Raw genomic sequence first — 19,690 nt, 5'->3', positions numbered from 1 at the left:
TTTTTGGGAATTTTCAAATTCGGAAATTTTATTTTTAGGAAATTTCATAATTTTTTAAAATTTTATTGTTCGGAATTTTATTATTTGGAAATTTTCCAATTCCGGAATTTTATTTTTCAGAAATTTTCCAATTAGGAAATATTATTGTTCGATAATTTTATTATTCGGAAATTTTATTATTTAAAATTTTCCCAATTCGGGAATGTTATTTTTAGGTAATAATATATAATTCAGGAAATAAAAATTGTTTAATCAAAAAGAAATTCTTTCATTTAATTAAGAAAATACGATTATTTTTACACTTTTTGGAAAAAATAATTGTTTGAATTAATGATATTTATTTAAATAATATCAAATAAAGAACCAGGATGTGAGAAATATTCAAATTGTCTATTCGTGTTTATTTGTATTAAAAATAAAATCGTATTTCCAACTCGTAAACTCATTTATTTCATTAACGAACCAGCTAAATGAAAATACAAGACAATAATTAAAAATTAAATATACAAAATTCACCAACAATTCACACAATTGACAAAATTGACTTTATAATTGCAGAATTCATTGAAGAAAATTGCCACGAAATTAAATTAATTCTAGAAAATTGATGTACAAATCTATCTAGTAAACTCGACAATATTTACAGTTTAAATTCGCGTTAAATTTTTAAATAATTATCGTGCGCGTATAATGTATGATTAAAAATTGCAAAAGTCTGTGATTTCTCCGCGATTTTTTTTTTTAATAGTCAACTAGATTTTCAAATCACTGCCTTTTCTTGACAGTTTTCACTGTCTTTGCTTTTGGCTTTTCACCACCTGCAAGGTAGGAACTTATCATTTCCGACACTTCCGGCATTTTGTAGTGCGTCAGGTTGTTCAGTTCTTCTATTTCCTATAGAAAATAAATGTAATCCTTTAAATATCTGTCTCAATTTTTTTTTTTTTTTAATAATATTCTCGTCCTCGAAAAACCTACCTTTCTGGTTTTTGGATCGCTCAACAGTTTTGGAATAAGCATAATCAGGAACATTGGCAAAATCATCATCAGAATCTGAAAAGAAATTTTAATCGAAATTTATTATTTCGATTTTAAAACAATTTTAAGCAACAAAAATTTGTCACAAATATTTATTTGGTAAGTTCATTTCTTTAGTTATTTTTTTTTTGTTTATATAAATATAATTTTCCCAGATTTCAGATACGTCAAATCAAAATTTTATTAAAAATATTCATTTGCAACCAAAAAGTTGAGTTTTCAACAAAAAATAGTATTACTTCAAGTCGAAAATAATTCAAATCATTAAAAACAAAAACAAGAATTTTCAATGAAATACGTAAATTTTTAACTAAAATTTTAAATCTTCAAACAAAAAAGATGCATTCTCAACAAAAATGTAATAATTGATATTACAATAATAAAAGATTTTAATTTTAATTCTCTCAAAAAAAAAAAGATTGATTATTAACCAAGAAGATTAAATTTCTGCCGAAAGAGAAGAATTTGCAACAAAATAGTTACAGGTTCAACTAGAGAGTTGACTAAAAAAAAAAAAAATTTTCGACAAAATAAGTTAATAACCAAAAATGCAAATTTTCTACTAAAAAAAAATAACGAATGTTGAACAAAATATACGAATTTTGAATTAAAAAAATTAGACATAAACTAAAAATAAAACAGTTAAATTTTCAATAAGAAAAAAGGAACACTTTTGAATAAAATAGTCAAACTTTTTCAACTGAAGGGACAAATTTTGAATCATAAAAATAAATTTCTTACAAAATAGTGAAATTTTCAACCCGAAAATTATACTTTCCTACCAAAAAATTAATTTAAAAAAATAGTTTAATTTCAAACAAGAAATGAATTTTCAACAACAAAAATGAATTTTGAAAAAAGTAGTTGAACTTTTTACCAAAAAAATACGAATTGTCATCCGGAAAATATTACTTTTCCAAACAAAAAAAACTTTGAAAAATATATATTAATTTTCAAAGAACGAAATGTATTTTCAAGGAAGAACAAAACTTTTACAAAAAAAAGACGAATTTTCAACCCGAAAATATTACTTTTTTACAAAAAAAAACCTTTCAAAAAAATATTTTAATTTTCAAACAAGAAATGAATGTTGAACAAAAATGAATTTTTAAAAAACTAACTGTTTACAAGAAAAGAGAAATTTTCAACAGGAAAATATTACTTTTCCACACAAAGAACTTTTTAAAAAATATTTTAATTTTCAAACATGAAATGAACTTTCAACGAAAAAAAAAACTTTTAAAAAAAAAAGACGAATATTCAACCCGAAAATATTACTTTTTTACCAAAAAAAAACTTTAAAAAAAATATTTTAATTTTCAAACAAGAAATGAATTTTCAACAAAAATGAATTTTTAAAAAACTGTCTACAAAAAAATAGAAATTTTCAACAGGAAAATATTACTTTTCAACACAAAAACTTTCAAAAAAAATAGTATAATTTTCAAACAACGAAATTAATTTTCAAGGAAGAACAAAACTTTTAAAAAAAAAGACGAATTTTCAACCCAAAAATATTACTTTTTATCAAAAAAAAAAAACTTTCAAACAAATATTTCAATTTTCAAACAAGAAATAAATTTTTTAAAAGGAAGTTCAACTTTTTACAAAAAAAAATACGAATTTTCAACCGGAAAATATTAGTTTTCCACACAAAAAAAATTTCAAAAAAAAAGTTTCATTTTCAAACAACGAAATGAATGTTCAAAAAAGTAATTCAACTGTTTACAAAAAAAGACGAATTTTCAACCGGAAAATATTACTTTTCCACACAAAAAAACTTTCAAAAAAATAGTTTAATTTTCAAACAACGAAATGAATTTTCTACGAAAAAAATACTTTTTACAAAAAAAAAAAAAAGATTTTTCAACCGGAAAATATTACGTTTCTACACCAAAAAAATTTCAAAAAAATAGTAAAATTTTCAAACTACGAAATGAATTTAAAAAAAAAAAACTTTTTGCAAAAAGACGACGAATTTTTAACCGGAAAATATTACTTTTCTACCAAAAAACAAATTTTCAAGAAAAAACAGTTTAATTTTCAAACAAACAAATGAATTTTCAACAAAGAAAAGAACTTTTCACAAAAAAAGACGAATTTTCAACCGGAAAATATTACTTTTCCACACAAAAAAACAAACTTTCAAACAAATATTTCAATTTTCAAACAAGAAATGAATTTTCGACAACAAAAATGAATTTTTAAAAAAGTAGTTGAACTTTTTACAAAAAAAAATAAGAATTTTAAACCGAAAAATATTACTTTTCCACACAAAAAAAAACTTTCAAAAAATAGTTGAATTTTCAAACAACAAAATGAATTTTCAACAACAAAAAAAATAAATTTTTAACAAAGTAGTTCAACTTTATACTAAAAAAGGCGAATTTTCAAACAAAATAGTTATATTTTCAACCAGACTAGATTAAAAAAATATATATTTTTTCAACAAAATAGTTGAATATTTAGCTATAATATAGTTGCACTTTCGACCTACAAAAATAATTTCTTAACCAAAAATACGAAATTTCTACAAAAAAAAAAACAGAATTTTCAACATCATACATGAATTTTGAACTAAAAAACATAGATTATCAACTAAAAATAGCAAAGATAAATTTTCAATAATAAAATAATTAATCTAAAGAAGAAAGTAACAATTTTGAATAATATATTCTAATTTTTCAACTAAAGAGACGAATTTTCCACCAAAAAAAAAACAAATTTTCAACAAAAAAAAAAGTTTAATTAAAAAAAAAAGCAGGAGAATTTTCAACAATAAAAATTAATTTTTATAAATGTAGTTCAACTTTTTACCAAAAGACCAACTTTCAACCATAAAAACAAATTTTTCTACGAAACAAGGTTGAATTTTGAACCTAAAAATATTACTTTTCTGCAAAAAAGTCGAATTAAAAAAAAATAGTTAAATTTTCGAACGAAAAAAATGAATTTTCAACTAAAATGATGAATTTTCAACCATAAAAATGATTTTTTTCACAAATTACTTTAACTTTTAATGAAGTAGTAGTATAATTTTCCAACAAAACAAAAAATTTCAAAACAGAGGATTGTCTTTCTGTTAAAAATCGAATTTTCAGAAAAAATTGCTACATGTTAAATTAAAGAGTTGATTTTAAAAAAAAATATATATATATATATTTTTTTGAAACAAAATAATAGCATTTTTAGCCATAATATAGTTTCATTTTCGACCTTGAAAAATATATTTTTGACCAAAAAAACGTATTTTCAAACACATGAATTTTGAACTAAAAAAATAAATCATCAACTAAAAATAGAGAAGTTAAATTTTCAATAATAAAAAATGAATCTAAAGAAAAAAATATAAACTTTGAATAACATAGTCCAATTTTTCAACTGAAGAGAAAAATTTTTAACCATAAAAACAAATTTTTTACAAAAAAAAAACAGATAAATTTTCAAACAAAGAAATGAATCTTCAACTAAAATAATAAATTTTCAACAAAAAAAAATGGAATTTTTAACAAAGAAGTTCAACTTTTCACTAAAAAGGATCAATTTTAGTCCATAAAAACGAATTCTCTACCAAATATTTGAATTTTCAACCCGAAAATATTAATTTTCTACCAAAGACGAATTTCCAAAGAAAATAAGTGAATTTTCAACTTAAATCACTAATATCTAACCACAAAAATATATTTTTATCAAATTAGTTGAACTTTGATAAAGTATTATAATTTTCCAACTAGAAAGAAAAATTTTCAAAAGACAAGAATAACTTTCAGTTAAAAAAAGGCGAATTTTCAAGAAAAAAAATTAACTTTCTCTATAAATAGACGAATTTTCTACATAATCGTTACATTTCCTACCAAAGAGAGAAATTTTCAACGGAAAATATTACTTTGTACCCAAAAAAAAAAAAAAAAAATTTCAAGCATAAAAATGAAATTTCTACGAAATAACGTTGAATTTTCAGCCAAAAAATATAACTTTTCTGTCAAAATGACGAACTTTTTAAGAAATAGTTTAATTTTCAAACAAAAAAATTAATTTTTAACAAAGAAATTCAACTTTTTACCAAAAGAGACCAATTTTCAACAATCAAAACGAATTTTCTACGAAAGAACGTTGAATTTTCAACCCAAAAATATTACCTTTTTACAAAAAAGATCAATTTTCAACCAAAAATGGAATAGTGAAATTTTCAGTTTAAAAATATTAATTGCCCACTAAAAAATAAAGAAATTTTAAAACAAAATGAAGAATTTTCAACAAAAATGATAAATATTCAACTAAGATAGATGACTTTTTAAATAAGATGAATTTTCAAACCAAAAGATGAATCATTTCTTCCAAAAAAGACGATTTTTTAACTAAATACTTGAATTTTCAATCAAATAAATGAATATTCAATTGAAAAGACAAATTTTTAACGAAATAGTTGAATTTTGATCTAAAAAAGACAAATTTTCAAACGAAAATAAAATAGTTCAATTATAAGTTTAAAAATTAATTTTCAACCATAAAAATTAATTCTCTAAACTTTTAATTAAGTAGTATAATTTTCCAACCGAAATGAAAAATTTTCATTAAAAAAATATCACTGTTTTTTCAAGATTATCTTCGACATAATTAGAAATCTGTTGAAACTTTTTTAAATCTTTAAATTTTCTACCAAAAACGTTTTTTTCAGTCAAAAAAAAAATTAATCTAAATTATAATTTGAAGGAAAGACTCATTTTTCATACAAAAACATTTTCGAATAACTATTTATTTTGTAAGTTTATTTGTTCATTTTTTTAACAAATTATTTTTAAAGTTTTTTGAAGGAATTAAAAAAATATTTGATAAATTTTCGAAAAATTTTCAAAGTTTTTAAACATTTTTAAACTCTTCAAAACTTTTTAAAGTTCTAAATATCTTTTTAACTGACTCAAATTATTAAAATAATCTTAAACTTTCGAAATATCTTTCAAAATTAATCGAATTCTGTAAAACCTTTCAAAGCTCTTTAAAATTTGTTGTTCGAAATGTTCAAAAATCTAAATTTTCTTTTAAATTTGCTTTTAAATTAGAAATTATTTTTGCATCATTTCCAAACTTTTAAACATCTCTTAAACTTATTCAAATATTTCTAAAAGTTCGTAATCTTGCAGAGTAAAAGAATTTTTCTTTTAAATCTTCCACATTCTTTTCCAGAATTTAAAGAGATAAAATTTTAAAGGTTTTGAAATCTTTTTAAACATGGTCTTAAAACAAATTTTGTAAAATTAAAAAATTGATCAATTTTCTGGAAATCTTAAAACAATTTTTTTATTGATTTGAAACCTTTCAAAATTCTCTCAAAAAACGTCGTAAATTCTTTCGTCGATTTAAAAATAATTATTTTTAATGTTTAAAGTTTCTAAAAATTCAAACAATTTTAGAAACTTTAAACATTAAAATTTTTTTTATAAAAATATTTTATTATTGCATTTTTAAGAAATAAATAATATTTATAAACAGTTATTGAATTGTTAAAATTTTAGAATTTTATATTCAGAACTTTTATAATTTGGGAATTTTATTATTTGGTAGTTTTCCAATTCAGGAATTTTTTAAATCCAGAAATTTTATTTATCGGGAATTTCCCAATTCGGAACATTTTATTATTCGGGAATTTTATTTTTCGGGCATTTTCCAATTCGGGAATTTTATTTTACGGGAATTTTCGAATTCTGGAAATAGTATTATTCGGAATTTTCATTATTTAGGAATTTTCCAATTTGAGAATTTTACAGTGTTGAGAAATTTATTTTTTAAGATTTTTAATTTTCTCAAATTTCCAATTCGGGAAATTTTATTGTTCGGGAATTTGATATTTTGGGAATTTTATAATTCAAAAATTTTACTATTTGCGAAATTTCCAATTCAGCAATTTTACAGTGTTGGAAGTTTTATGATTCGGGAATTTTATTTTTCGGGAATTTCCCAATTCGGGAATTATTAATTTGGAAATTTTTTTATTCGGGAATGTTATTTATTTTAATTTCTAATTCGGGAAATTTTATTATTCGGGAATTTGCTTTTAGATACTCCAATTCCACCAATTTTTATATTAGAATATTGTCTAATTTCGGAATTTTCCAATTTGGGAATTTTATGGTTCGAGAATTTTATTATTTGAGAGTTTTCCTATTCAAGAATTTTATACTCCAGAAATGTTATTAATCGAGAATTTTATTTTTTGGGAATTATTCGGGAAGTTTATAATTTGAAAATTTCCTAGTTCCAGAATTTTATTATTTAAGAGTGTTCCGAATCAGAAATTTTAAAATCCAGAAATTTTATCAATCGGGAAATTTTATTTTTCGGAATTTTCGTTGTTTGGGAATTTTACAGAGTTGAGAATTATATTATTTGGGATTTTTATTTTTCAGGAATTTCCCAATTCGGGATTTTTATAATTCGGAAATTTTTGTATCCGGGAATTTTATTTTTTGGGAATTTCCCAATTCGGGAATTTTATTTTTTTAGAATTATCAATTCGGAAAATTTTATTATTCGGGAATTTCCCAATTGGGAAATTTTTGAAATTCGGGAATTTTATTTTATGGAAATTCTCAAATTGTGCAATTTTATTTTTTTAGAATTTTTAATTCCGGACATTTTTTTATTCGGGAATTTTCCAATTCGGGAAATTTTATTTTTTTAGAATTTTCAATTTGGAAAATTGTATTATTCGAGAAGTTTCTAGTTTGGAAATTTTCTAATTCGAGATTTTTATTATTTTAAATTTTTCCTATTCAGGAATTTTATTATCCAGAAATTTTATTCATCGGGAATTTTATTAGACGGGAATTTTCCAATTCGGGAAATTTTATTATTAGGAATTTTCATTATTTGAGAATTTTCCAATTTAGGACTTTACAGAGTTAAAAATTTTATTATTTGGGATTTGTATTTTTCGGGAATTTCCCCATTCGGATATTTTTTTACTCGGGAATTTTATTTTTTGGGCATTTTGGAATTCGGCAATTTGATTTTTTTAGAATTACCAATTCGGGAAATTTTATTATTCGAGAATTTTATTTTTTTAGACTTTCCAGTTCCAGAAATTGTATTAATCGGAAATTTTATAAATTTCAAATTTGGGAAATTTTATTATTCGGAATTTTTTTTTAGTATTATTTTTTTAGAATTTTCAATTCGGAAAATTTTATTATTCGGGAATTTCTCAAATCGAAAATGTTCGTATTGGGAATTTTATTTTTTGAGCATTCTCAAATTCAGCAATTTTATTTTTTTTAGAATTTCCAACCCGGGCATTTTATTACTCGGGAATTTTACAATTCAGGAATTTCATTTCTTGAAAATTTTATTTTTTTGGAATTTTCAATTCGCAAAATTGTATTATTCGGAAAATTTCTAAATTGAAAATGTTCTAATTCAAGAATTTTATTATTTCGAAATTTTCCAATTCGTGATTTTTATAGTTCGGAAATTTTTTTATTTAAGTATTTTATTTTTTGGGAATTTTGGAATTGGGCAACTTTATTTTCATTTAAAACTGCCAATTTGGGAAACTTTATTATTCTCGAATTTCATTTTTTTAGACTTTCCAATCCCAGACATTTTATTATTCGGGAATCTTATTTGACAGGAATTTTCCAATTCTAGAAATTTTATTATTCGGAATTTTCGTTATTTGGGAATTTTCATTCCGGAAATGTTATTATTCAGGAATTTTCTAATTCGGCAAATTATATGATTCGGAATTTTCCAATTTAGGAATTTTACAGAGTTAAGAATTTTATAATTTGGGATTTGTATTTTTCGGGAATTTACCATTACGGGATTTTTATAAATCGGAAATTTTTTAATCGGGAATTTTATTTTTTGGGCATTTTCGAATTCAGCAATTTTATTTTTTGGGAATTTTCAAATTAACTAATTTCATTTTTTCAGAATTTCGAATTCCGGAAATTTTATTATTCGGGACTTTAACAATTCGGGAACATTTATTATTTGCGAATTTTCCTATTCAGGAATTTTATTATCCAGAAATTTCATTAATAGAGGATTTTATTTTTTGGGAATTTTCTAATTAGGGAAATTTTATTTTTAGGAATTTTCATTATTTGGGATTTTTCCAATTTAGAAATTTTACAGAGTTAAGAATTATATTAATTGTGATTTGTATTTTTCGGATATTTACGAATTCGGAATTTTTATAAATCAGACATTTTTTATTCGGGAATTTTATTTTTTTAGAATTACCATTCCAGAAATTTCATTCTTCCAGAATTTTCCAATTTAGGAATTTTATAATCCGGAAATTTTATTAATCGAGAATTTTATTTGACGGGAATTTTCCAATTCCGCAAATTTTATTAATCAGAATTTTGATTATTTGGGAATTTTCCAATTTAGGAATTTTACAGAGTTAAGAATTTTATAATTTAGGATTTGTATTTTTGGGGAATCTCCCAAATGGGGATTTTTATAATTCAGAAATTTTCGAATTCGGCAATTTTACTTTTTGGGAATTTTCGAATTCAGGAATTTCATTTTTTCAGAATTTCAAATTCCGGAAATTTTATTATTCGGGAATGTTCCAATTCGCGAAATTTTATTAATCGGAAATTTAATTTTTTGGAATTTTCTAATTCGGGAATTTTTTTTTTTTTTAATTTTGATTATTTGGGAATCTTCCAATTTAGAAATTTTACAGAGATAAGAATTTTATAATTTGGAATTTTTATTTTTCGGGAATTTCCCAATTTGGGATATTTATGCTTCGGAAATTTTTTATTCGGGAATTTTCGAATTCGGCAATTTTATTTTTTTGGAATTTTCCAATTTGGGAAATTTTATTTTTTGATAATTTTCCTATTCAGGAATTATATAATTCAGAAATTTTATTAATCGGAAATTTTATTTTTTGGGAATTTCCTAATTCGAGTAATTTTATTTTTCGGAATTTCCATTATTTGGGAATTTTCCAATTTCGGAATTTACAGAATTAAGAATTTTATAATTTGGGATTTGTATTTTTCGGGAATTTCCCGATTCGGAAGTTTTATAATTCTGAAATTTTTGTATTCGGGAATTTTATTTTTTTTTAATTTTCGAATTCGGCAATTTTATTTTTTTAGAATGACCAATTCCAGAAATTTTATTATTCGGGAATTTTCCAATTTGGGAATTTCCCAATTCGGGAAATTTCATTATTTGAGAGTTTTCCTATTCAGAAATTTTAAAATCCAGAAATTTTATTAATCGAGAATTTTATTTGCCAGGAATATTCCAATTCGGGAAATTTTATTATTCAGAATTTTGATTATTTGAGAATTTTCCAATTTAGTAATTTTACAGAGATAAGAATTTTATAATTTGGAATTTTTATTTTTCGGGAATTTCCCGATTCGGGATTTTTATAATTCGGAAATTTTTTATTCGGCAATTTTATTTTTTTTGGAATTTTCCAATTTGAGAAATTTTATTATTTGAGAATTTTCTTATTCAGGAATTCAGAAATTTTATTAATCGGAAATTTTATTTTTTGGGAATTTCCTAGTTCGGGAAATTTTATTTTTCGGAATTTTCATTATTTGGGAATTTTCCAATTTCGGAATTTACAGAATTAAGAATTTTATAATTTAGGATTTGTATTTTTCGGGAATTTCCCGAGTTTTATAATTCGGAAATTTTTTATTCAGGAATTTTATTTTATTTTTTTAAATTTCGAATCCGGCAATTTCATTTTTTTAGAATTACCAATTCTAGAAATTTTTCAATTTGGGAATTTTCTAATTCGGGAATTTTATTATTTGAGTTTTCCTATTCAGAAATTTTATTAATCGAGAATTTTATTTGCCGGGTATTTTCCAATTCGGGAAATTTTCTTTTCGGAATTTTGATTATTTGGGAATTTTCCAATTTAGGAATTTTACAGAGTTAAGAATTTTATAATTCGGGATTTGTATTTTTCGGGAATTTCCCTATTCGGGATTTTTATCATTCGGAATTTTTTTATTCGGGAATTTTCGAATTCGGCAATTTTGTTTTTTGGGAATTTTCCAATTCGGGAAATTTGATTATTTGGGAATTTTCCTATTCAGGAGTTATATAATTCAAAAATTTTATTTTTTGGGAATTTTCTAATTCGGGAAATTTTATTTTTCGGAATTTTCATTATTTGGGAATTTTCCAATTTTCTAAATTTTCTAATTCTGTAATCTTCCAATTTGGAAATTTTATTATTTAGGAATTTTTTTCGTGGAAATTCCATTATTTGGGAATTTCATAGAGTCGAGAATGTTATTTTTCAGCTTTTTTCAGTCGTCCCGGATTCACTTTAATTAAAATTTTTAGAAAATAGAGTAAGTACTATTATTTTTACCATTGGATTGAAGAATATATCAGTGACTTTCCATTCTTCTCGGACCTGGAAATATTTGAAGGGCGTAAAAGGCCTCATTTTCAAAGGATAGGGAACTTGAATCACTTGTGAAGTTTGAATTAAATTCACTTTTCGGGCTCGGAATTTGCCTTTGGAATTAATTTCTACGCGAACTGGTTCGTACAGGTAATTTGGATTCACAACTTCCACGACGTAGGAACCAGAAGGCACGTTCGAAATTACAAAAGTTCCGTCCTCTCTGCAAATTAATTCATCACAAATTATAATCCGACAAACAATCATTTTATAAATTTTGATAAATTTGTCACCACTTTTTCGCAATTCCAGAATATTTCAAGGGATTTAAAAAGATTCGCAAAGATTTGAAAAGATTTCTCGAGAAATTTTGGAAAAAAATTTTAAAATATTTAAATTTGATAAATTTAAAATGATTTTTTTTCAGATTTATAACCATTTTAAATATTTTAAGAATTCTCAAAAGATTTCTAGAGAACTGCAGGAAATAAATTTAATTTGTTTTAATAAATTTTTACGTTTTTCAAACATTTCACGGAACAAGCTTTTAAGTTATTTTAAAACAAATTTTAATGATCTGGAATAATTTTTACAGATTTATAAAATTTTAATTACTTTAAAGGAATTCAAAGAAATTCAAAAGGAACTGAAAAATCTCAAAAGATTTCAAAAGATTTCTCGTGAACTCTAGGGAATAAATTAAAAATGATATCAAATTTCATAAATTCAGGATTCAAATTTAAAATAACTTTTGCAGATTCCTAATTATCATTTTTAATATAATAAATTTGCAATAATTTTAAATTTGATAAATTTACAATCATTTTAAATTAATTAAATTTTTAACAAATTCGGCAGGCTTCTAATTATTTTACAAATTTCAATATTTCAAGGAATTTTAAGATTCCTCGAGAATTTTAGGAAAACGATTTGAAATGATTTTAAATTTAATAGCCACAAATAAATTTAAAATAATTTCTCCAAATTTCTAAATATTTTAAAAATTTCGAGGGATTGCAAAAAATTTCTAGAGAAAATTAGTGAATAAATTTACAATCAATTCAAATTAATTAAATTTTAAATAACATTCGCAGGTTCCTAACTATTTGAAACAATTCATAAAATTCTAGGAATTGAAAGGGATTTCTCGAATTAAGGGGATAAATTAAAAATTATTTTAAATTTAATAAGTTTTAAATACTTTCTAATTTAATAACTACAAATAAATTAAAAATTATTTTCAAAGATTTCGAAATATTTTAAACATTTCAAAGGATTACAAAAGATTTCTAGATAAATGTAGTGAATGAATTTACGATCATTTTAAATTTTATAAATTTTCACTAATTTTAATTAATTAAATTTTTAACAACTTTCGTTCCCAAAAGATTTCGAAAGAAATTGAAAATGAATATCAAGTCAATAAATGATTTTTAATTTATTAAATGAGAATAATTTTTAATTTAAGAACCACAAAGAAATGAGAAATAATATTCACACATTTTTAAATATTTTTAAGATTTTAAGGGAATACAGCAGATTTCTAGAGAAATTTAGTGAATCAATTAAAAATAGTTTATAAATTTATAAATTTACAATCAGTTTCAATTTAATATTTCAAAACTTTTGCAGGTTTATAAGTATTTTAAAAAAATCAAATAATTCAAAAATATTAAATGATCCAAAATGAAAAATAATTTTAATTTAATAAGTTTTAAATAATCTTAAATTTAATCATCAAAAATAAATTCAAAATAATTTTCAAATATTTCAAGGGATTTCAAAAGATTTCTAGGGGGTAAAAGTGAATAAATTTACAATCATTTAAGACTTAACGAATTGTAAAATAATTTTAAAGGTTTCAACTTTTTAAGGGATTAATAATTAATTTTTAAATTAATTAATAATTCGTTTTTTTTTAAATTAATCTTCTTGGTTAAAAATTTATCTCTGGCTTAAAATCTTTAGTTGAAACTTAAACTATTTGATTAAAAATTGATCTTTTTTAGTGGAAAATTTATGTATTTTGTTGAAAACTAGTCTGTTTCGGTAGAAAATTAATGTTCTCAATTGAAAATTCACGATTTTCATTGAAAATTCTAATATTTGATTAAAAATTGTTCTACTTTGTAGAAAATTGAACAATTTTATGACAAATTTGTCTTTTTTGTTAAAAATTTTAATACTTTGGTAGAAAATTCAACTAGCTGGTAGAAAATTTATCTTAAAATAAAATTGGTTGGAAAATTCAACTACTTTTATAAAATTTAACTATTTTGACTAAAATACTTTTTTTCAAGAACCATCATTTTAGTTAAAAATTTATATTTTCGCTTAAAAATTGGTTTATTTTATTGAAAATTCAACTTTTTATTAGAAAATTCGTTGTTATTGTTGAAAAACATTATTTTGAAAAAAAATTCTTTTAAAATAATTTGTCTCTTGTATTGAAAGTTCATATATTTTTTTTACTTAAAATTTAGCTTTTCCATTTTTAGTTGAAAATTTGTCTTAACTTTTTTTTAAATTAATTTCCTTGGTTGAAAATTAAACAACATATATGGTTAAAAAATCAACTAATTTTTTGTAAAATAATTTCTTCTTTTTTCTTTAATTCAACTGTTTGGTTGAAAATATAATTGTTTTTTTTTTAATTCGACTCCGGTCGAAAATTTAACTATTTTGTTAGAATTGAAATTATTTTTATTAAAATGTTTTTTCTTCAAGAGTCATCATTTTAGTTGAAAATTGATATATTTTGTCGAAAATGTTACTGTAAAACATAATTTTAAATTTAATATTTCAAAAACTTTTACAAATTCAAGGATTTTAAACGATTCCTCGATAACTTCAAGGAATAAAATTTGAATAATTTTATATTTAATAAATTTTAAATAATTTTGAAATTAATCACCAAAAATAAATTTAAAATGATTTTCACTTATTTCAAGGGATTTCAAAAGATTTCCAGGGGGAAAAAGTGATTTAATTCAGTAATTTAGGATTTAATGAATTGTAAAATAGTTTTAAAGATTATAATATTTCAAGGGATTTCAAAAGATTTCTAGAGAAATTAAGGGAATAAATTAGAAATGATTTTTAATTTAGTAAATCAAAATAATTTTCAATTTAATAACCACAAACAAATTAAAAATATTGTTCACAGATTTCTAAATATTTTTAATCTTTCAAGGGATTCCACAAGATTTATAAATAAATATACAATTCTTTTGAATTTAATAAATCTACATTAATTTTAAATTTAATAAATTTACAATAATTTTAAAATAAATAAATTTTTAATAACTTTCGAAGTTTTCTAACTTTCTCGAGAACTTTAGGGAATAAATCAAAAATAATTTCAAATTTATTAAATTTCAAATAATTTTTTAATTAATAACCACAAATAAATTTAAAAGAATTTTCAGATTTCTAAAGATTTTAAAGATTTTAAGGGGTTACGAAAGATTTCTAGAAAAATTTAGCAAGTAAATTTACAATAATTATAAATTTACACTAATTTTAAATTTTGTGAATATATGATAATTTTAAATTAATTATATTTTAAACAACTTTATCAGGTTTCTTACTACTTTTAAAATTTCAAAAATTTCTAGGAATTTTAAAAGATTTCTTGAGAATTGTAGGAAAACAATTCAAAATGATTTTAAATTGAATAAACACAAATAAATTAAAAATAATTTTCACAAATTTCAGGGGATTTCAAAATATTTCAGGAGAAAAAAACGTGAATAAATTTACAATAATTTCAAATTTAACAAATTTGAAATATATTTAAAGTTTTCAAGATTTAAGGGATTTTAAAAGTTTTCTAGAGAAACGAAGGGAATAAATTAAAAATTATTTTAAATTTATTAAATGAAAATAATTTTTTATTAAATACCCACAAATTAAAAATTATTTTCACAGAGAAAACTCTAGAAAAAACAATTAAAAATTATTATAAATTTAATCAATTTCAAATAATTTTTAAATTAAGAACCACAAATAAATTTAAAATAATTTCCCCAGATTTCTAAATATTTTAGAGATTTCAAGGCATTTAAAAAGATTTATAAATAAATTTAGCAAACAAATTTACAATAATTTTCGATTTAATAAATTAAAAATAACTTTAAATTTTATAAATTTACAACAATTTTAAAATAATAAAATTTTAAACAACTTTCGAAGCTTCCTCGTTATTTTAAAAATTCCACAGATTTCTAGGAATTTAAAAATATTTCACGAGAACTTTAGGGAAAAAATTAAAAATTATTTTTTAATAATTTTCAACCCAATAACCACAAATAAATAAAAAATAATTGTCACAGATTTCAAGAGATGTATGGAGAACAAAGAAAATAAATTTACAAAAATTCAAAATTTAACAAATTTAAAATAATTTTTAAGATTTTAAAAGATGTCTAGAGAAATTAAGGGAATAAATGAAAAATAATTTTTAATTTATTGAATGAAAATAATTTTGTATTTAATGATTTCAAAAGATTTCTAGAAAAATTTAGTAAATACATTTAAAATAATTATAAATTTTAGAAATTTACACTAATTTTAAATTTTATAAATGTAAAATAATTTTTAATTAATTAAATTTTTTAAAACTTTCAGGGGATCTCAAATGATTTCTAGAGAAAAAAGTGAATAAATTTACAATAATTTAAAATTTAAGAAATTTGAAATAATTTTCAAGATTTCAAGATTTAAGAGATTTTAAAAGATTTCTAGCGAAACGAAGGGAATAAATTAAAAATTATTTTTAATTTATTAAATGAAAATAATTTTTTATTAAATACCCACAAACAAATTAAAAATAAGGTTCACATATTTCTAAATATTTTTAATATTTCAAGGGATTACGAAAGATTTATAAATAAATTTAGCAAATAAATTTACAATTCTTTTAAATTTGATGAATTTACAACAATTTTAAAATAGTTTAATTTTAAACCACTTTTGAAGGTTCCTGGCTATTTTAAAAATCCCACAGATTTCTAGGAATTTAAAAATATTTCACGAGAACTTTAGGGAAAAAATTAAAAATGATTTTAAATAATTTTCAACTTAATAACCACAAATAAATTTTTTATTTAATATCTACAAACAAATTAAAAATAATTTTCACAGATTTATAAATATTTTAAAGATTTCAAGGGATTTCAAAATATTTCTAGAGAAATTAAGGGAATAAATTAGAAATTATTTTTAATTTAATAACCACAAAAAAATTAAAAACAGTTTTCACATATTTCTAAATATTTTGAACATTTCAAGGGATTACAAAAGATTTATCAATAAATTTAGCATATAAATTTACAATTTTTTTCAATTTAATCAATTTACATTAATGTTAAATTTAATATATATACAATAAATTTAAATTAGTTAAATTTTAAACAACTTTCGAACGGTCCTAACTATTTTAAACGTTTTAAAGATTTCTATGAAATTAAAAATATTTCTCGAGAACTTTAAGGAATAAATAAAAAAAAAATTATTTAATAAATTTTAAATAATTTTTAAATTCATAAACACAAATAAATAAACAATAATTTTTACAGATTTCAAGAGATTAATGGAGAACAAAGGAAATAAATTTACAATAATTCAAGATTCAACAAATTTAAAATAATTTTCACAGGTTTATAAATATTTTAAAGATTTCAAAAGATTTCTAGATAAATTGACAATAATTTTTAATTTTATCAATTTCATAGATTTCCAGAAATTTTAAAATATTTCTCATTTAAATCTATCATTTAAAAATAATTTTAAATTTAATAAGCACAAATAAGTTAAAAATAATTTTAAAGCTTTCAACAAGGGATTTCAACAGAAATTAAGGGAATAAATTAAAAATGATTTTTAATTTATTAAATCAAAATAATTTTTATTTGAATAAACAAAAAAAAAAATACTTTTCACAGACTTCTAAATGTTTTAAAAATTTCAAAGATTTCAAGGAATTGCAAAAGATTTATACAGAAATTTGGTGAATAAATTTACAATAATTCTAAATTTCATAAATTTACATATCCTTCAAATTTAATAAATTTGCAATCATTTTAAATTTGATATTTACAATAATTTTAAATTTAATAATATTTCAAAAAACTTTGACAGGTTTCTAACTATTTAAAAAATGTTAAGGAATTTTAAGATTCTTCGAGAACCTTAGGGAATAAATTGACTATACAACATTGATTCTATAAAAAATACTAATTTTTTCCTGACGGAAAAAGTGGGACGAAATCGATCGACTTTAGAGGTTAAGTCAACAATACTTAATCGATTTAAATATAAACTTCAAATAAAATATTATTAGGAGATTATAAATGTCATAGTTTGTCACCTGGTAATTCTAAATATTGAATAAATACCTCAAAAATCCATAATGTTCTCCTCCATTTGCCATGACGTGGGTCATAAGTTGCCATCCGGAATATCCTGCATTTTCCCACGGAAAAACTTTCCCCTCAATTACGTACAAATCTGTGGAGGAATCTTCTTCATTTTCCGCACCGGAAACAAAATTCGGTACTACATAAATTAGGGCAAAAATGACAAAAAGAGTTTTTTGAAACTCTGTCATTTTGAGATGTTTTGTGAGAAGTTTGAGGTTAGGTTATCTCTACACGTCAATGAGTCACTGTAAACAATTTTCAGTATCGCCAACATTCTGGATTAAAAAATACTTCATTTGAATTGAATATTTTCTCGATTTTGGAGAAAATAAATTTTTATTCAAATTTCAAAAGACAAATTATAAATATTAATTATATAAAACTGTTTTATGTGCAGTAATCTTCTTTAAATTCACATCATAAAATAAACGCAAATATTTTTCAGGATGGTAGACTTGGGGGATAATTTCTTCTCCTTGGAAAAGAATCTTTTTCAAATTTTTAATCAAGATTATTTTTATTGCATGTGATACATTCCTCGTTATATTGTCTGAAATAATTAAAAATGTTGAATAAAATTATGAGCATTTGGCAATAATCGGGATTTTTAGCATTTTTTGTTTTTAATTAGTTATTTCGGTTGGGTGAGGGAAATCCAAGATGTCTGCACTCTGAGCCAAAGTCCCGCGAAAGTTCAAATTAAATAAATGAACAACTTTTTTTTTACAATTTAATACTAATAATGTTGACCAATTTAACTAATAGATGAATTTTGTATCAAATAGTTAATTTCTAAACTAAAAACATAATTTTCCGATCAGAAAAAGCTGAATTTTAACTAAAAAAAAGATCAACTGAGTACCAAGAAACAATCAATTTTTGAACAAAATACATAAATTTTTAAAACCAAAAGTTAAATTTTTAATTAAAAAATAACAATTTTCAATCTGAAATACAAAATTTACATCAATAGTTAAAAAATAATCATTTCTAAAAAGAAATTTTTTCAGCAAACGAGTTAAATTTAGAACAAAATAAAAAGTTTCGACTGAAAGCACGAGTCTTCAGACCAAAAAAAAATTATTTTTAACTAAGATGAATTATTTACTACCAAAAAATGCCAATTTTAAAAATAAAAGCATAAGTTTTCAACTACAAAATAGATCAATTTTCGATCAAAATGGTATATAATTGAACTTTTGGTTGGAAATATTAATTTAAAAAAAATTTAATTAAATAATTGAATTTGCAACAACAAAAAAGGAATGTTTAAAAAGATATGGTTAATTTTCAACTAATAAAGATAAATTTCAGTCTAAAAGTAGATTAATTTGATTTGCAACCAAAAGAATGAATTATTAAATGAAAATATAAATTTGTAATCAATAGTTTAATTTTCAACGAAGAGAAATTTTTTGCTAACAAAAAATACGAATTTTTCAACAATATATTGAAATTTTCAACAATAAAAAAACATTTCAACTAAAAATGGCATAGTTGAACTCTGGGATGAAGAAATTAATTATCATCCGAAAAAAAATAATTTTTAACAGAATGGTTTTTTTGCCAAAGGAATGAATTAAAAACCAAAAAGAAGAGTTTTCAACCAAAAGAATATCAATTTTCTACCAAAAAATACTTGCTAAATGAAATACGTGAATTTCGAAACAAACAGTTGGGTTTTCAATTAAATTAAAAAACCGAAATAAGAAGTTAATCTTTTTGGTTAAAAAGTTAACAACAAGTCGACCTAAAATTTAAAAAAAATTTCTTTCCTAAAAATTAAACTTTATGATGGAGAATTTTATTTAAAATTCGTACTTTT

At 21.6% G+C, this 19,690-nt stretch overlaps 1 protein-coding gene across 1 annotated transcript; it reads right to left on the bottom strand.

Annotated features, from left to right (window-relative positions):
• Positions 1–486: 486 nt before the first annotated feature.
• LOC117167387 (ER membrane protein complex subunit 7 homolog) lies at positions 487–18,053 on the bottom strand. Its single transcript, XM_033352281.1, has 4 exons — positions 17,842–18,053; positions 11,408–11,666; positions 979–1,053; positions 487–894 (listed from the first exon to the last, which is right to left on the bottom strand). Exons 1-4 carry the CDS (start codon positions 18,051–18,053, stop codon positions 766–768), a joined length of 675 nt encoding a protein of 224 aa, XP_033208172.1. The 3' UTR covers positions 487–765.
• Positions 18,054–19,690: the final 1,637 nt, after the last annotated feature.

The sequence above is a fragment of the Belonocnema kinseyi genome, chromosome 1 (assembly GCF_010883055.1).
Source record: "Belonocnema kinseyi isolate 2016_QV_RU_SX_M_011 chromosome 1, B_treatae_v1, whole genome shotgun sequence".
Taxonomy (NCBI): Eukaryota; Metazoa; Arthropoda; class Insecta; order Hymenoptera; family Cynipidae; genus Belonocnema; species Belonocnema kinseyi.
This window is presented reverse-complemented; position numbering and strand designations above follow the sequence as displayed.